Genomic DNA, 19,513 nt, shown 5'->3' on the forward strand with positions numbered 1-19,513 from the left:
AGTCCTATCCTTGAAGATGTGACTTCTCTTTAAGGTCCTCTTTATTTTATATATATATATATATATATCTCACATTATACTTATATTTCATGTCACAGTAATTTTAATGATAACATTTTTCTAAGCTGTCAGAGATAGGAGAAGATTATCCTCAGGTACAAAGATATGAAGATTTTCTTCTACTTACAATAAGTGTAACTTTTTAAAAGTTGACACTGAAATTATGTCTACAAAGAATAATCAAACTAACCTATTCATTCTGTTAGTAGTTTTGGGCACAAAAAAACAGAATTTCTGTATCACTATTCATTTAATTTCACAAATATTTCAAGAATTAACTCTGTGCAAATTTTTAAAAGGGAAAAAGAATCACATATAATTCAACTTAGTTAACAGTTCATTTACATTCCCCTGCAAAATTATTCTTTTTTACACACATTTTTACACAGTTATAGCAATGATAAATTCACAATTTGTTCTACATTTTTCACTCAACATTATTTCTTATATGCATTCTCCTATACTGCTACAGTATACATTTTTAGTGAAGTCACTCAGTCGTGTCCAACTCTCTATGACCCCATGGACTATATATATAGCCCACCAGGCTCCTCTGTCTATGGGATTCTCCAGGCAGGAATACTGGAGTGGGGTTGTCATGTCCTTCTCCAGGGGATCTTCCCGACTTAGGGATTGAACCTGGGTCTCCCACACTGCGGGCAGATGCTTTACCCTCTGAGCCACCAGGGAAGCCCAATACATTTTTAACTGCATAACAATTATTTTATCATTTATCTTATTCTTTAGGCTGTTTCCTGTTTTCTTTTTACTTTTATGGATAGTATTATCACAAACATTTTAAGTACACTTTTTGTCTCGCAGATTCATTTCTTTGGATATACTTACAGGAGCAGAACTGCTATGTCAAACAATATAAATATCAATATGGCTCCTAGTAAGCATTTCCAAATTGTCCTCCAAATGAACTATATCTATATCTATATCGCTAAGAGTAACATAGTATACCTGTGTCCCTATGACTCTGATTTATACAATTATATTTTAAAAAATGAATGTGGCAGGTAAAAAAAACTATACTTTGTTTTTGTTTTAATCTAATCTTTAATTATAATTATTAATATGAACATCTTTTCATTTTGTTTACTATTTTCTATTTTCATTGTATAGTCTATTCATATTCATTATATATCTATCATGATCTTAAATAACCTTCATAAACCTATATTTAATAACACAAAGTCAATAATATTTAGACATATCATCTTCATTTTAGTAAAAGTGAAAAAGAGAATTTTAGGATAAGATGATCAAGCTAGCCATAATACTAAATACAATAACCTCTAGCAAGCTCATATTAAATGCTAAGTAAATAAAATAATAAAAACTGTTATAATTATTTAGAATTATTGTGTACCAAGTAAATTATTATTTATTCACATTATTTCATTTAATTCTCACAATCATAATCCAAGATACCTTTATTCCACCTTATAGATAGGGAAACTGACATTTGGAGAGTTTAAGCAATTTCCCCAGAGTCAATTAGTATGTGGCAATGTCTGTATCTGACTGCTTTTAATAACTGCAAATGAAATGTTTGTCTACAATAAATAATTGGGATATTCTCAGTGTTTGAATAAAAGAGAAAATTTAAAAATCTAAGAGTAAATACACATAAACACATTCCTATTGTCATTTAAAAATATTTTAGTGAACACTAAAATCAGTTATTCTATTCTCAATCATCTTAGTAAAAGATGAACACTTATTGTTAGCAATGTGGGAGACCCGGGTTCGATCCCTGGGTTGGGAAGATCCCCTGGAGAAGGGAAAGGCTACCCACTCCAGTATTCTGGCCTAGAGAACTCCATGGACTGCAGTCCATGGGGTCACAAAGAGTTGGACACAACTGAGCAACATTCACTTTCATGTTCACAATGTACTATAACTTTACTAAACGAGCAACAAAAGGTAGGATTAGCACACATTTTACTTTTGACCTTTACCTTCCTCATCATAAGTATCACGGTCTATACTAATACTTACTATGTTACATCAATGTATATACTATATAATGTCAATATGTCCGTAAAGAATAATCTAATAAAATTCTTCCTTCTTTCACTTTTAGGCACTAATTTAGTATTTACCAGGGAAATTAAATATGATTTTCTATACCATTATTCCTTTAATTCCAAAATATTCCAAGTATTAACTATGTGCAGAGATTCAACTGGGCCACAGGACTGAAAGAATGGATATTATGAGAAATGGAAGACCTGATCTTGCCTTATAGAAAGCTAACCTTTGGCTGGAGAGAACATGTAAACAGTTAGAAGGCAAACTAAAATAACTGAAAAACATATACCACATTGTGAGGACCACCAAAGCAGCTGCAATTAATTCTCAGTGGAGTACCCAGGAAAGACTATAAATGAGTCAAGACAGTAAAGGGCACTGCAGACTGTGCTTTGTAAAGAGGGACCTTCCCACACAGGCTGCTTTTAAAAGATTATGGGTTCCACATGGTGACTAGAGCTCAGGATGTGGAGAAATATACCTGGAAACTAGAATCTGGTCCGGATCTCCTTATCAGCCTGGTGTTCCATTACTTGCCCTTCGTGTGCTATGCTCCAAACCCCTTCATTCCCTAAACGTACCGCCCACCTGCCTACCTTTTCTTCTTTGGCTATTAACTCAGATTTATCTGCTTGCTATTCTCTCTGCCAAAAGTGTCCTCCTATCCCTGAACTTTAAAAAAAAAAAAAAAAGCACCTTTCTTTATAAAGGCCTTCCTCAGACTTCTCTGGTGGCACAGTGGAAGAATCTGTCTGCTAATGCAAAAGACATGGGTTCGATTCCTAGTCCGGAAAGATTCCACATGCCACGAAGCAACAAAGCCCTCGTGTCCACCACTGGGCCCTCAAGCCACTACTACTGAAGCCTGCATGCCTAGACCCTGTGCTCTGCAGCAAGAAAAGGCACTGCAATGAGAAGGCCACGCACCTCAATGAAGTGCGGCCCCTGTTCACTGCAACTAGAGAAAGCCCACACAAAGAGACGAACACCAAGCACAGCCAAAAATAGATAACAATTTTTTTTTTAAAACAGGAAGCCTTCCTAACCTACTCGGCTGAAAGCAGTCTTTCATCTCTGTGTTTTGTGTATATCTTACCTGGTGATTTAGTCACTAAGTCGTGTCTGACTCTTGCAACCCCATGGACTATAGCCTGCCAGGCTCCTCTGTCCATGGGATTCTCCAGGCAAGAATACTGGAGTGGGTTGCCACTTCCTTCTCCCTATCTTACCTAGCTAACCTCATATAAATATTGTTCTCTTAATGAGGCTATACATTTTTTGGATGCAGGTCCTCTTTAATACATCTTCAAATTAGCCATTCAATCATCAAAGATGAAAAAAAATATGGTCTCCGCCCCCAAAATTTTCCATGTCTGCCCACAGCAAAGGCCTTAAAGCCATTCTGCCTGGGTTCAAATCTCAACTTCTCTACTTACTGCCCATGTAACTTAATGTCTTTGAATTTCAGTTTTCTTATCTGTAAAATGGGGATCATAACATTAACCTTAGTGTTGTAAGCAATGAGATTCGTCCCATTTCTCCAGAGTGGTTTGACTCAATAAATATCTGTTCAACTAACCACCATTGCTACTTACCAAGAAATGAGTTTTTTCAACATCAATTAATCAGAAGTAAAAAGAAAAAAAGGAGGCAGTTGTTCTCACGATGAAACAGTTTAAATTTCTAAACTTGTATGATAAGCAATAACCAAAAACCAGTTGGTTATTAATTGACTACATGAAAATGTTTGTACATGATGGAAGGCCTCTGGAATTTTTCTTCAAGTCCACAGTTTTTCAAAATCTACTACACTTCTTCTTTGTACCCAGATAATATGATAAACTGGTATTTAGTTTATTTAGTTTCTGAGACTCTCCTTTTCTGCATTAAAAAATACGTGTACATGATCAATCGTAGTTGCTATTCGTTCATACTTCTAATGCAACCCATAAATGAAGATGAGTTCATCCTCCACAAGATACTTCCCATAGCAGCACAGGCAAAAACTAACACAGAAAATACCCATGTCCCCACTTTTCAATTTGTGGCTGTGTGGAGAGAGAAGAAGGCTAATCAAAGTAACATTTCTTTTATTGGAGGGCAACAGCAGCTGCTGTGTTCAGAGCCCAGGTCTACTAGTAGCTGGGAAGTTCCTAGGCACATCACTTAATCTTTCTGTGCCTTAGTGCTGTCCTCATACATAAAACTGAGCTACTAATAGTGCTATCTCATAGGGGTATTAGATGATTCATGCCCATGAAGTGCTAGAGCAGTACCTGGCACAGGGAAAGCACTCAATGATAACTCCTGTTAGAAAGCCTGTATCTAGCCCAGTTATAAACGATACTGGCATGGGATGCCACCAGAGGGACGAAAAGAATCTCTTAAGCTGGCTGAGCAGTGAATGCTGAGCACTCTCTCAAACCACCACCCCACTGCCCCAATTTTCTAAACATACTTATTCTCTAAATACAATGCAAACTGCTAACTCTTCCTGATTTAAGACTCAAGTTCAGATGGGACTGCTTTTAGAAAGCATTCCAGTCAGATCCAAGAGGTGTGGGTGATGTATTGATAGAATATCTGAAATGGGAAAGGGCCAAGGAAGGAGAAATAATTAAGTTATAAATACTGGACATAATTAAGAATCCTTCCTGTATTATATGTATTTTTCTACTCTTCTCTTCTACTGGCTCTGGATAAATGAGAGAAAGGAAACCTGTGTTTCTTGAGTCTATGGCATGCCAGTCTCTGTGCTGGATGCTTTAATTCACATGGGATTCTTACAACAACCCCCTGAGATCTGTTAGAATTCTCTTCTTTTGGTGTGGAAATAGGAGGTTAAGTTATTTGCCTAACGTCACTGCTAAATGACTTCAGTGTGCTAATAAATTGAGTCTAAATCCAGATATGTTTCTCGTAAAGAAGATGCTCCTTCCAATCTAGCACACTGTCTACCATTACTCTGCTGTCTTCCAGTAAGGGCTGAACCAAAGATCTAAAGATAAACACGCAAAAATCAACAGTTGACTCTATATTTCATCAATTATATACCAAGATGTGAGCTACTGATATCCCTACAGTCCCTTGAAATTAAACAGATCTCTATCTAAACACCAGAACATATACCAGGAAATAACTATTTCGTGTTACACTCACTCCAATATATGACTGGCTCATCATCACATCACAAGGAAAAAATGAATTAGGGTACAGTATACACAGGAAAAGAAGTAGCTAAATTTCACCTGTAACAAGAAGATGCAAGGATGCTATAGAACAATCAGTGAAAAATCAATATGCTTTCTTGGCTCCACTGCATTCTAGAAATGGCCCAAGGTGAGCAGTCGCCTGGTATGGGTCACTGGGTTTGACAACTGTTTCTGAGAGAGATATGTTTCCATGCATCGAAAAATAAATCCAAGGTCAACATGGACTGATTAATCTTTCCTCTAAAATACATGCAGGTTAGCACAACAAGAGAGGCTTGAGGTAAGGTTATGTGGTAAATACTAGAAAGACCCTTTCATTATTATAGACTACGTCACCGAATAGCCAGACTAAGCTAAAACCTCTTGCTTACCAAATTCTTGTTATTTATTTGACAAATGTCTACTGAACACATTCAGTTCAGTTGCTCAGTCGTGTTCGACTCTTTGCAACCCCATGAACCGCAGCACGCCAGGCCTCCCTGTTCGTCACCAATTCCCAGAGTCCATCCAAACCCATGTCCATTGAGTCGGTGATACCATCCAACCATCTCATCCTCTGTTGTCCCCTTCTCCTGCCCTCAATTTTTCCCAGCATCAGGGTCTTTTCAAATGAGTCAGCTCTTGGCATCAGGTGGCCAAAATATTGGAGTTTCAGCTTCAGCATCAGTCCTTCCAATGAATATTCAGGGCTGATTTCCTTTAGGATGGACTGGTTGGATCTCCTTGCAGTCCAAGGGACTCTCAAGAGTCTTCTCCAACACCACAGTTCAAAAGTATCAATTCTTCTGCACTCAGCTTTCTTTATAGTCCAACTCTCACATCCATATATGACTACTGGAAAAACCATAGCCTTGACTAGACGGACCTTTGTTGGCAAAGTAATGTCTCTGCTTTTCAATATGCTGTCTAGGTTGGTCATAACTTTCCTTCCAAGGAGTAAGGGTCTTTTAATTTCATGGCTGCAATCACCATCTGCAGTGATTTTGGAGCCCAGAAAAATAAAGTCAGCCACTGTTTCCACTGTTTCCCCATCTATTTGTCATGAAGTGAAGGGACCGGATGCCCTGATCTTAGTTTTCTGAATGTTGAGCTTTAAGCCAACTTTTTCACTCTCCTCTTTCACTTTCATCAAGAGGCTCTTTAGTTCTTCCTCACTTTCTGCCATAAGGGTGTCATCTGTATATCTGAGGTTATTGATATTTCTCCCCGTAATCTTGATTCCAGCTATATTAACAGTGATGAATAAATAAAGACAAGCCACAACCCTTCTTTCTAACAAACTCACAACCTAGCTGGGAAAAACATTGTTTAAATAACCAACTACAATAAAGTGTGATACGTTCTACTACGAATTCCTTATGAATAAGGACTCCCACAGGAGTGCAGAGGAGTAATTATTGCTTCCTGGAGTAGTCAAGATGCTTCACATGTGTGTGTATTAGCAAATACAACAATAACAACATTAGACCTGAACCTGACCTCTGCAAAGGCATGGAGTTAAGGCAGTGGTACACAGCAAAGTCCAAGAATGGAACAGTGGTATAACTGGAATGTATATCAAATAGCTGCAAACTCAAACGTTTCTAGGGTTCAAACAAATGGCAAAAAAGAGACAAAGCAAACCTAGTAAGTAGTAATGATACTGCCTCAGTGTCTGAAGGACATGGGAAGTTGTGGTCAACTGGAATAGGCTTGTCTAGTCAAGAAAAGCAGAAGCTATGATGCCGACAAAGGTCCGTATAGTCAAGGCTATGGTCTTCCCAATGGTCACATACAGCTGTGACAGCTGGACCGTAAAGAAAGCACAGTGCTGAAGAACTGATGCCTTTGAACTGTGGTGCTGGAGAAGACTCCCGAGAGTCCCCTGGACAGCAAGGAGATCAAACCAGTCAATCTTAAGGAAAATAAACCCTGAATACTTGTTGGAGGACTGATGCTGAAGCTGAAACTGCAGTATTTTGGTCATCTGGTTGAAACAGCTGACTCGTTGGAAAAGTCCCTGATGCTGTGAAAGATTGAGGGCTGAAGGAGAAGAGGGCGTGAGAGGAGATGGCTGGATGGCATCACCAATGCAATGGACATGAACTTGGGCAAACTTCAGGAGATGGTGAGGGACAGGGAGGCCTGGCATGCTGCTGTCCATACGGGCTTGCAAAGAGTCGGACATGACTGGGTGACTGAACAACAACAAATGATTTCCAACCAACCACAGCTATGCAAAAATGGACATACCCAACACTTCTGATGTTTCAAGTGAAGAGAGAAATCCAGATTTCCATCCTAATTTTAAAAGTTCATCACCATTTAGAATGTTAATCCGATTAATTTTTAAAAATTTAACAACATTATATAAGCTGAAACTAAATAAACATGTGGGCTGGCTTCAGCCTGCGGGGTTGAGAGTCTACAACCGCTGATGCTGACTATAAAAGAGGAAAAAGCTGGGGATGTAGCGTACAGACAGTTCATGAAGGCCCTTGAATACTATGCCGCAGAGAATGACTCAACCTTAACCCTGTAGACATCAAGAAATAAGAAGATAGATATTTCAGAAAAGAATCTTCCAAACTGTGTTTCTAACAAGTGTTGTTTAAAATGCTTCATTAGTGGTATGATGAACACGGATTAAAGAGAGACTAAAAATGGGGTAGACTAGCTATGAGGTGATAATATTTGTCCAGATGAGAAATAAGTGAACGGATGAAACCGTGCTCTGTGACAACCTATAGAGGTGGGATGGGGTGGGAGGTAGGTTTAAGACAGAGGGGACATATGTACACCTATGGCTGATTTATGTTGATATATAGCAGGCACCAACACAATATTGTAAAGCAATTATCCTTCAATTAAAAATAAATACATTAAAAAAAAAAAAGAAGTGAAGGGTTAAGGGAGAGCTCAGTGATGAACTGACAGAGGGTGTTGTGAGAAAGAGGAAAGAGCAAAAGACGAGAGAAGGGGTGACTTGGGGATAGAGTATGGGACTACCAAGTCAGAACTCCGATGCTATGGACTGCTCCCTTGCTTTCTGTTTGTCATGGATTTTTCATAAATTAGAATTACAGTATCTCACCTCTCTCAAACCAAACATGGCTATTACTGCAGGACACTTTTAAAAAATATTAGTTTCTAAGTTACTAATCAGGGAGGCTGTGATGGTTAGTTTTGGTTAAACTATGGTTAAATGTGACTGGGGTGCACAGATTAAACATTATTAAACATGATTTCTGAGTACATCAGTGTGAGGGTGTTTCTAGATGAGATTAACATTTGAATCTGCAGACTCAGTAGACAGCCCTCCCACTGTGGGTGAACATCAATCTGTTGGGGTTTCTGAATAGAACAAAAGGAGGAAAACAGAAGAATTCAGCCCTGTTTTGCTTCTTCTCTGCTTGTGATAGGACACCTCATCTTATCTTCTCTAGCTTTCAGACTGAGATTTAAACCATTGGATTCCCTGCTTCTCAGTCCTTCAGACTCAAGGAATTAAATCACCAGCTTTTCTGGGTCTCTAGTTTGCAGAAGGCTGAGTGTGGGACTTCTCAACCTCCATAATCATGTGAGCCAATTTGTCATAACCAATCTTGTTTTTTGTACATATAAAACTCTACATATATGTAAAATTTTTTCTATTGGTTGTTGCTATGGAGAATCCTGACTAATACAGATGATTTCCAAACATCTAAGGAATTCAGCACATTAATGAGAACATGAATTCAGTTTGGATAAAAGGAAAAACTTATGTCTACAGAATAAAGGTCACCTGCAGTTAAAGACTACATTCTTAGGGGAAATGCCTAGGATTTTGGCATGATCAATCACATAGACACTGACATTTCTGAAACTGTTTTTAAATTGTCAGCTTTCTTCATGTGGTTCTTAAACATGTATATCTACAAAAACAGTTTTAAAAGTATAACATTTTCATGAAACAACTGCTTTTTCCTAATATTTTTAACTTTTTTCCTTAGTAAAATTCACTACTGTGTTCTTCAGTTCCCAAGTTTAGCAGAGTATTTCTATGTTAGTCAGTCTGCATTTTCAGGTATCTTTTCTGGTCAATCAGAAACTCACTTCCATATTTTTACCAATACAATATGAAACCTAAGTAGTATATGACACCTCACTGAACCATGCTGTCCCTGCTCCCCAAAAAGTGAAATTGAAAACTACTTCCATGAGGATACAGATTAGGATAAAACCAAGTTGCTCCTGTATACACGCACAGTTGCATCAGAATTCAAATCTTAGACGTCAGCTATTCATGTGAGTGAGCTTAACTGTTTGATCTTCTACCTGGGTTCTCCTGGGTCGATCAAGATAAAATTACATGATAAGATGATTTAGCAAAGCCTACAGTGCATTGCCCTGAAAGACAAGAAACAGGGAAACAGAGACAAGAACTTGGAAGACTACAGGAAGAAGGCAGGTTCGGCTAGAACACATCAACGAGCAAAAGCTAATGATCTGAAACAATAGCCTTTGACACTAAAAATTCATACTTTTCTTTTACACAAGATCATCATTTGTCTTCCCCATACAGAATTAGTTATGTATTGGCTCGATTATACATTTCTGTGTGCCAGAATATACACAATATAGCTCTGTTAGGCAAAATAACAACAACTTCGTGGATTCACATGGTGCTACTTTGTAACTTAATGTCACTGAAAACTACAGTAGGGTAATGGAGAATGAAAGGGGATCTACCAACAGATCAATGTCTTACCTTTAAATTTATGCCTAACCTATGCCTTTAAATTTTTGCCATAAACTTAATAAACTTAGACATAGCCTTATAATTAATAAATAAATATCAGTGGACTAACTGATTGAAACACAGGAAGTAGAAAATACTTCACATTAAATCGTCAAATCAGATTCTTTTTCCTACTGGTCTAAACAGGGAAAGTGCTATTAACCTGTAATGACAATACATTAAGGACAATGCCAAGAGGAACACAAGGAAATCAATATGTCACTTTTGGCAACACTGTTCTCTACTAAGAGATTGTTTTTCATTCAACTGGAAGCTTTCTGAGTAAAGGAAACATGTATTATGCATCTTTTTATCCTCCACAGTACTTAGAGCAGCTTCTGGTATGAGTAAGCCCGTAGTAATGGCTACTGAACTTATAATTAAAATTCTCTAAGGAACACAGTTTTTATTCAAAATTAGCCACCAGGCATACCAAGACATTTAAGGTACTGGTGTATGTGGGAAGGGAAAGGAGCTTTACAGAAATCGTCAAGAATATGATCTTGGATGAGTATTCTCCAAAAAAGTGAGAACTCAGGTCTCTCTTTTACCTAAAATATAAACAGAATTTGTGTACATGTAGGCTTAGCAGCCTCTGGAGAAGGAAATGGCACCCCACTCCAGTATTCTTGCCTGGAGAATCCCATGGACAGAGGAGCCTGGTGGGCTACGGTTCATAGGGTCTCAGAGTCAGACACGACTGAAGCGACTTATCAGACACAGGGGGAAAACAAGGAAAAGACACCAGGTGGGATGAACAGGGATTTTCTGATGCAGCAAAGAAGTTTCTCTGCAGAGAAGCAGAAGAAAGGAAGGCTGGGGTGGTTTTCTTTTGCTCATTTCAGCACAGAACATGGGATCACAGTACAACAGCACCACCGTAAACCACTGAGCCGCTTCACAGTATTACCACCACCATCAAACCTTGGTTATCTCACATGAACTGTTACTAAATGACTTCTGTTGCTCATAACTTACTTAAGGATTAGAAACCAAAGAATCAGAGCTTGTAGGGACTAGAGTTCACTTCACAAATTTTCAAACCTTTTTCAGTCATATATTTTCTTCAAATACCTTACAAATGACTCTAGTACATTAAAAAAAAATTCAGAAGTAGGGAACCTGGCACCATGGTTGAAGCACCTTCCGGAGAATCACAATGGATGCAAAATTCGAAAATGAGTGATGAGTCCAAACTCATTTGACAGAGAAGTTAAGAGCCTGCCCAGTCAATGAATGAAAAAGCCAGAACTAGAATCCAGGAATGTCAACATCACAGAGGGTTCTTCCTACAATACTTCATGCTGCTTCTGAAAAATCAAAGAAAAAGGACAGTCTCAGTACTTACCATCTTTGTTCAGCCACTGCTTTCTTGTTCTGTACAAAAGGAGCTTGTTGTGGACATACGGTAAAAGGAACTTGACACACCAGCTCTCCACACCAAGTTTGTTTTCAACCAGGACTATGGGACTCCGGTTATACCTAGCTTCAGGACATGGGATCAGGCCAATTTCATCTCTTAATATGTAAAACATAAAAAGAATTAAAGGTAAGAATACTAACTTTAAAAAAATTTTCAAATCCTACAGAGTATTAAAAACGTGCATGTATTTCCTTTTCTTACAAATATTCAGTTCACCCACTGGATTGGTAGAATTTAAAAATTTCCTAATACTCACAAGAACATGGAAAAAATACTATTTGTACTTGTAGTGACAGGAATGAAAGCTGGTCTAATCTTTGAATAGAGATTTGAAAATATCTGTCAATTTTTAAAGTACATATACACTTTGACACAGCAATTCTACTGGTCAGAAATTATCCTATGCCAAGATATAGGAATTCATTGGATATTCATAGCAACATTGCAATAAAACTTGTTAATACTCTAAATGTGTATCAAACAATATAAGACTGGTAAAATAAACATGGGCCATCCATGTGATACAGTGGTAAAAAAAAAAATGAGGTAAGTCTGCATATGCTGGTATGGAAAGGGTGCGAAGATACATGAAACAAAAAAAGCAAAATGCCAAACACAGTGTACAGCACAAAGCCCTTTTAAAAAGATACAGAGTTGCATTAAAATTTTCCTTTGTATAATCTTTTAAAAAGATACAGAGTTGCATTAAAAATTTTCTTGGAAGGATACCAAGAATCTTTGGGGGAGAGGGTTTTATTTTTATATAGTTTAAATTTTCTAATTATTTGTACATATTAGCTTTGTTTTTTTAAAAATGTCAAAATGTATTTATGCTTGCCTGCTAACAAATATATGTAGGCCAAATCACTAATAAAACTATATTATCAGTGAGACTGTGAACCATTTTTTTGTCTTCTTTATAATCCTTTACACATTTCTAAAATAAAAAAATATGCTAATAAATGTTGTTAAACCACAAATATTTCAAGATTTGATCATTTTCATCTATGGTGGCCTCGAAATCCCTTGATTCACCTCAACTTAAACTGAAAATTTACATTATTGGCAGAGATTTAACAAACAAGAGGGAGGGGACATATGTATACCTCTGGCTGATTCATGTTGATGTTTGGCAGAAAATATCAAAATTATGTAAAGCAATTATCCTTCAGCTAGAAAATAAATAAATTTTTAAAAATTTGATAAAAGTGGGGAAAAAAAAAAAAAAACAATACATAGGGCAGTTGACTTACATAGTAAATGAACCAACAAACACCAAAATGTTTTTGTAAAACTTGTACACATGCCTTTCAACTATATAGAATTTACAGTTCTCATCTATAAACATCCTTTCTCAAACAGTATGTTCTTCCCTTAATTAATGAATAACAAGAAACCTTTTAACAAAAGCAGTTGACATAAATACTTTTAGAGTGTCTAAGCAGATTTTTTTAAATGTGTTTTTAAAAAAACAGAATAAAGAACTGGTTTTCAGAGCTTATGTGTGACATTATCTATCATACTCTTGGCTTCCTCTGCCAAAAGTGTGTTGGCTGATAGACTCAAAGAGGAAACTTGTTCGATTACAGATTATAAGACAAGACTCCTTTTTTTTGGTTAGGTCACCATCACAAGCTGGTGGGAGGCTGTAAAACTAAAATAAAATCCGTCCTGGAAACTCTTAACTGCATAGTTCAGAAGTAACCTACTTTCTACTGACCACTTCTTTAGTGACACAGGGATATATCAATAAAAGACGGTGTGCTAGGGGTTGCAAGTCACTATTCTTTCAAGCTGATCTAACTCCCAAGAAGTCTTTGGGACCTAAGGCTTTTTGTCCTAACAACTGACTCAGCTGATTCAGGGCGTTTTGGTACACTATGCCAATATTACCTAAACATCTTCTGAATACTACAATGAATTAGATACTGCATTAGGTTCTGAAAATGCAAAAAATGAATAAAATAAGGTGGTCCCAGACTACACAAAGCTGATGGTTTTGCTGGGGAGTTGTGTCAATATCTGTAACAAAATGTTAACACACTTTGCCATTCCAGTAATATAGATAAGGTTTTTAGGAAGAATAGGGCAATAACGCTGAGGGCATCTAAGGCCAATGTCCTGTATTTCTAAATATATTTTTGTATTTGGTGATATGAAATCTAATCTAACTCACTATTGGGATAACTAGCCACATGGTCTATAACTGACTAAATACATGTATGAATTGCTGATATTTTCTGGGGTTCAGGTGTTACTATGTAAAATATTTGTTTAAAAACAAATAGACTTATAGTAAAAAAAATAATAAACTCAGTGTAATTATTTCAAGAAAGTCTGATTTCTAAGATCTAACAACCACTTACAACATTTAAAAAGCTGCAAAAGTCAATATGAATGTTAGAGTAACAGGAATAAAAGAATTCTAGCTTCTGGGTACAGTCCATTTTGGGGGAGTATTTTTTACTTAAATTCACAATGTAAAAACCTGCCTTGTTCACGACACCAAACATAAAATGTCCAACAAATAATTTGGTACCTAAATGAAAGGACAGAACCATTTGCACAAATAAAAAACACATTTCTTTAGTTTGGCTACTATTCTTCCAAGAAATACTTTTACAAAACAAGAATGCCTTGGATATAGCAGGTGGCCAATAACTGCTACTGAAATGCTGATTATCAGTGCACTTCAGTGTTATATTCGAATAAACAGTTTTCAAAGACTATTGCTTCTTGACTCTCCAAAAGAACATTACCTCTGACTTCCTTCTGATGCACGTCCGAATCCTAGTTCTGTCAATATGATATAAATACATCTCTCTCTGTATATATCATTATCTCTATCTCCTATCATTTAGGCCCCAGCAGACCTCCATTTTTTTTTTCATTTGTAAAATGGAAGTATTACATTATATTTCTAAATAAGGAAAACGGGCTGCTAGGTTTCATCCAGCTTTCAAATTTTATAACCTAGAAACCCAAAAACTATTCTCATGTAAAGAGAATGAAAATGGTCGTATCAGGGAATACAAAGCACTAGGGCGGGGGTTGGGGGACGGGGATAAAAACATTAAAAGAGAGGTAGCAGGATGCATAGACCAAAGCACTCAGTCTTCTAAGGTCCAGGATTCTAGTTAGTCTCCATTCTACCACTAATCAATGTGGACCTGAGTAGGCACACATCAGTATCCTCATCTGAAATACAGGAATGACAACGCTTTCCCTGCCACATATGAAAGCAAGTAATACAACGTAAAGGATGTGGTAAGCTACAAAGTATCAGGCAAAGATGAAGTATATTATCATTAATTCAGTTAAGAGCCTGAAGTCAACCAGAAAAGTTCATTGGTTAGCAGATAATAGGAAGCTAAAGCAAAGAAAGCTAATAAGCCTTTGTCAAGTTATTTGACCCTAAGATACAGTGCTATGCTGCTTCCTAAAAATATAACATGTACTTTATAAAGGCAGGTAGGTCAGTAAGATTCCAAATAAGTGTGTTTGACTTCAGACTTCGCCTATGCCTAGTCCCACTTTTTTTCAGACACTTTAGAATTCCAGAATCATTCTGAAATTGGAAGGGGCTTCATTCCTCCAGTCTCCCATTTTGTCGGATGAGGAAACAGATCCATTAAGGTTAAGTGATTAACCAAGGTCACAGTGCTTGTGGCTTAATTCAAAATCTCAGTCACTCCACATTATACGGTTCAGTTTTACTACTTGGGGACTATCCTTTCCTCACCAATAGGAAGCTGGTAAATACTACTTTTATAAATAATTGGACCTATTCCAGCTTCAGTGATGTTTCTGAAAAGTAGAGATAAGAGACGCTGTCTGAACATGAGGAACAAGGTCCGCCTTTCGTCTCCATCTAGATCTGTGCTGTGCGATACAGCTGTCACCAGGCATGTGTGCCCATTATGTATGAATCAATCAAAATTAAATAAAATGTAAATTTTAGTTCTTCTTTCACACTAGCCACATTTCAAGCACTCAACAGCTATATATGGCTAGTGGCTACGATTTGGACAGGACAGATTAAGAACATTTCCACCATTATAGATATTTCTGTAAATGCCTAAGTATAAGAACTGTATTTTATACTTCCTATTTCTTTTTTTTTAATTTATTTATTTTAGTTGGAGGCTAATTTTTACTTTACAATATTATAGTGGTTTTTGCCATACATTGATATGAATCAGCCATGGGTTTACATGTGTTCCCCATCCTGAACCACCCCCCACCTCCCTCCCATCCCATGCCTCTGAGTCATCCCAATTCACCAGCCCTGAGCACCCTGTCTCATGCATCAGCAGAAAAGATGGTAGCTCATAAACAATAAGAGTTCAATCAATATTACAGTAATAAAAATTAGTAACTTTCTGGACAAGAGAACTTTGACATGACTCTAACTGCACTGTAAAAAGCTGCCCTTCACATTACAACAGTGTCTGTCAGTTCAGTTCAGTCGCTCAGTCACGTCCAACTCTTTGCAACCCCATGGACTTCAGCACACCAGGCTTCCCTGTCCATCACCAACTCCCGGAGCCTACTTAAACTCATATCCATCGCGTCGGTGATGCCATCCAACCATCTCATCCTCTGTCGTTCCCTTCTCCTCCCACCTTCAATCTTTCCCAGCATCAGGATCTTTTCCAATAAGTCGGTTCTTTGCATCAGGTAGCCAAAGTCTGCACATTAAGCTAATACCTGTTCTCTGGGTCAAGTCGTCCATTGTTTTTCCAAAATATTCTCTAGGAGTCAACCATACAAACATTTGCATGGTATTTTTCAGTTTATAAAGTGTTTCACATTCATCATTCAGTTGGCCAATGTATTTTCTAAGAAACACAGGGATTCAGGTTAAGTCTAATATTTATAGTAGTTAAGTCTGTAGTGGCAACTAAGGGCAAGACACTGTGTGAGGTAATTTTCCTATGTTTTCAGGCTGAGAAGGGGTAACCTATCCATGCTGCTGCTGCTAAGTCACTTCAGTTGTGTCCGACTCTGTGTGACCCCACAGATGGCAGCCCACCAGGCTCCCCCATCCCTGGGATTCTCCAGGCAAGAACACTGGAGTAGGTTGCCATTTCCTTCTCCAATGCATGAAAGTGAAAAGTGAAAGTGAAGTCACTCAATCGTGTCCGACCCTCAGCGACCCCATGGACTGCAGCCTACCAGGCTCCTCCGTCCATGGGATTTTCCAGGCAAAACTACTGGAGTGGGGTGCCACTGCCTTCTCCGAACCTATCCATACCCACCAGTAATAAAATCCACATTTCACCCACTGCATCTTCAACTCCTACTGGTTAGAAATTTTCAGAGACAAAGTCAATATGTTTACTACAGTAAATGTTGTCCAATATAATTACAATCTATCTTGTATTTGTAGGAAAGAGGAAAACAAAAAAAAATGAAAAACTTTTTTTTATAATACTGAACAATATAATTAGGTACTAATTTTGATGTTAACTAGTGCTTTTTCTTTTAACTAGAAATAGACCCTTTACGTTTTGGAAGTAAAAGCGTTAGTTAGATGAGGGGAAGAACTATGAACAATTCTGGAGTCCAAATGTCCAAACACATTTTTAAAGTTACACTGTAATACTACTGAAGACATTGTTACTATGGGGAATATGCACTAATATATAGCTGAATATTAAATAACAAGTTAAGCTATTTACATTTTTCAGTTCTACATCATTATTTCATATTATTTCTAATGCCCAACTTATTTCAAGCTTTAAAATATTGTATGACCCAAATGCTTAGTAACAATTTTAAGTTATGCATTGACAGGACATCGATGAGATCTCATCATAAAAATGCAACTGGGAGGGGGCAATTAAAATCATTTATGAGTTTTAATAAAAGCGCTTCCCAGGTGGCTCAATGCTAAAGAATGCCTGCCTCCCAATACAAGAGACTTGGTGTTCAATCCCAGGGTTGCAAAGATTCCCAGGAGAAGGAAATGGCAACCCACTCCAGTATTCTTGCCTGGGAAATCCCATGAACAGAGGAGCCTGGCAGGCTACAGTCCATGGGGTCGCAAAGAGTCCGACACAACTTAGCGACTAGAACAACAAGAAGCTTCAATAAATATGATCCAGAAGAATTGGGATGTGTTCCAAACTGCATTGTGTCAACCTGCCAGGCCAATGAGCACTCAATCTCAGGTTTTTCAAACTAAGATGAATACTGTACATTAGACTTCTTTCTAACCTTCTCCTTAATTTATTTAAGAAATTAATTCTTTAAGAAAAATAACCCCAAATGATAAGAAAACAGGCCCTTCATTTGTCCAATTTTTTTTCTTGAGGATGTCTCTTATTTGCAATAAAGCTCTCATTCTCAAAAAGGAACTGAAAGACTGATATACAACAAGGCATCAAAGCATTCTTTAGAAGGCCCAGTACCCTCTATGGTTACTGCCAGGAAATCATTCCAAACACTCTCATTCTGAAAAAGGCACCAGTCACAAGGGGAAAGGAAGTGGATGCTGTCAGAGGTGGCAGGTGTGTTTTGAGGCCAGCAGTGTCCTGTTTTTAATGAGGCACAGCTGCACGTCTCCAATTGTGTGCCCCAAGGGAGCAAGACATCTGAGAGCATCACCTTGAAGGAAAAGAACATTTCATTTAGATGAAGGTTTGGCATCTCTTTTAAGCAGAAAAACTGAAGGAGTTAGAATGCTTAAAAAGAATAATTCATGCGTTCCAGTTTAAAGAACAACAACAACAAAAATAAACTCCACAAGCAATTAGATAAAGTGAAAATAATGTATTAATAAAACTGGACTCCCTGTTTCTTTCTTTTGAGGAGAGGAAAGGAAGGACAAGAAAAGAGCTACACTCTTGGTTCTTCCTTATTCTTTTGTATAATGTGTAGATATATCTCTCCTTTAATACTTTCCTTTTTACTGGTTACATAAAAGCAGAAGTATCAGAGCGAATAGTCTCTTCTGGGATCTTCCCGGAGAACTCTTAAGTAAAATGGAAAGGAAGGAGGGAAAAGATACATGTGCCAGTTTCTGTGGTGTCCTACTTAAAGAGGGTAGCAGCTTTTGAATTAAAAAAAAAAAAAAAAAAAAAAAGAATATGCTCTCTGCAACTATGAATCAACTAATGCTAAAAAGTGTCAAGGTTTCTTTCATTTACTTTACATCACACAACCTGCGCTTACTGAAGCCACACTCTTGAGAATGCCCTGTTAACCTTTTAAACAAAATGCTTCATCGAAATCCCTCTATAATCTTAGGACAGGTGAGGGCAAAGTCAAAAGCAGCCTCAAACTACCTTGAGCTAGTAAACTGAGGGGTTTTTGCCCCACAGAGAAGAAGATGATCGGTAACCCCTTCTTACCAAGGTCCGGGATGAACCTCAAGAGCTGTGTTAACAAAGCACATAACAGACCACACCGAGTGCCTGAAACGGACGTAGGACGTGGACACACGGGTGAAATCATTCGAGTTTCGTGAACTCCCAGGAAAGGGGTTGGAGAGAGGAGAACCAAACAAAGTCACTACGATTTGATTTTCCGAGGTCACTTCTAAGGATGAGCCCGCGAGCGAGTTCCGGTAGCGGAAAGCTGGCCCTGCGGCGGCCGACAGCGGTCGGGGACCGACCATGTTCCATCCGCTCTAGCGAGGAGGGCGCGGGCCAGGACCCGCCATCGGAGGTCAGCTCCAGGCTTGACCCCGCCCCCGCCCGTCCCCGACGACCCCCGCAAGCGGCGGAGGCGGGGGCATAGTCGGCGCGCGACTCACATGTGCGGGTTTCTCCTGAAGGCATTGGTGATGTCCTTCACCACCCGCTGCACCAGCACCGCCACCTCTTCGCTCGTCTCGGCCATGTTGGCGGCGGCCGCGGCTGCTCGGGCGCGCCTCCGGGAGAGCGCCGAGCAGCCCGCGGGAGTTCCGCGGGGAGCGCGCGCGTGTGCGCCGGTTTGGCCGCGCCCCGCCCCCACCGCCGAGGCCGCCGCAGAGCACTTCCGGGTCAGGCCGCCGGTGTTAAGGGTGTGGTC

General features: G+C 38.5%; 1 protein-coding gene across 8 annotated transcripts in view; it reads right to left on the reverse strand.

Annotated features, from left to right (window-relative positions):
- Positions 1-19,473, reverse strand: part of PTAR1 (protein prenyltransferase alpha subunit repeat containing 1) — a 49,274-nt gene extending 29,801 nt beyond the window's left edge. For 2 of the 8 annotated variants that reach the window (XM_055578281.1, XM_055578283.1), the window contains exons 1-2: positions 19,257-19,388; positions 11,194-11,381 (exon numbers count right to left, since the gene is read on the reverse strand). In XM_055578281.1, coding sequence (XP_055434256.1) covers positions 11,194-11,272 — 79 coding nt within the window. In that variant the 5' untranslated portion in view covers positions 11,273-11,381; positions 19,257-19,388. Of the gene's footprint in view, positions 1-11,193; positions 11,382-11,419; positions 11,590-18,852; positions 19,225-19,256 lie in introns of those variants that run through there. The other 6 variants (XM_055578284.1, XM_055578285.1, XM_055578279.1 and 3 more) reach the window with 5 other exon arrangements.
- Positions 19,474-19,513: the final 40 nt, after the last annotated feature.

This window comes from Bubalus kerabau, chromosome 4 (assembly GCF_029407905.1).
Source record: "Bubalus kerabau isolate K-KA32 ecotype Philippines breed swamp buffalo chromosome 4, PCC_UOA_SB_1v2, whole genome shotgun sequence".
Classification (NCBI taxonomy): Eukaryota; Metazoa; Chordata; class Mammalia; order Artiodactyla; family Bovidae; genus Bubalus; species Bubalus kerabau.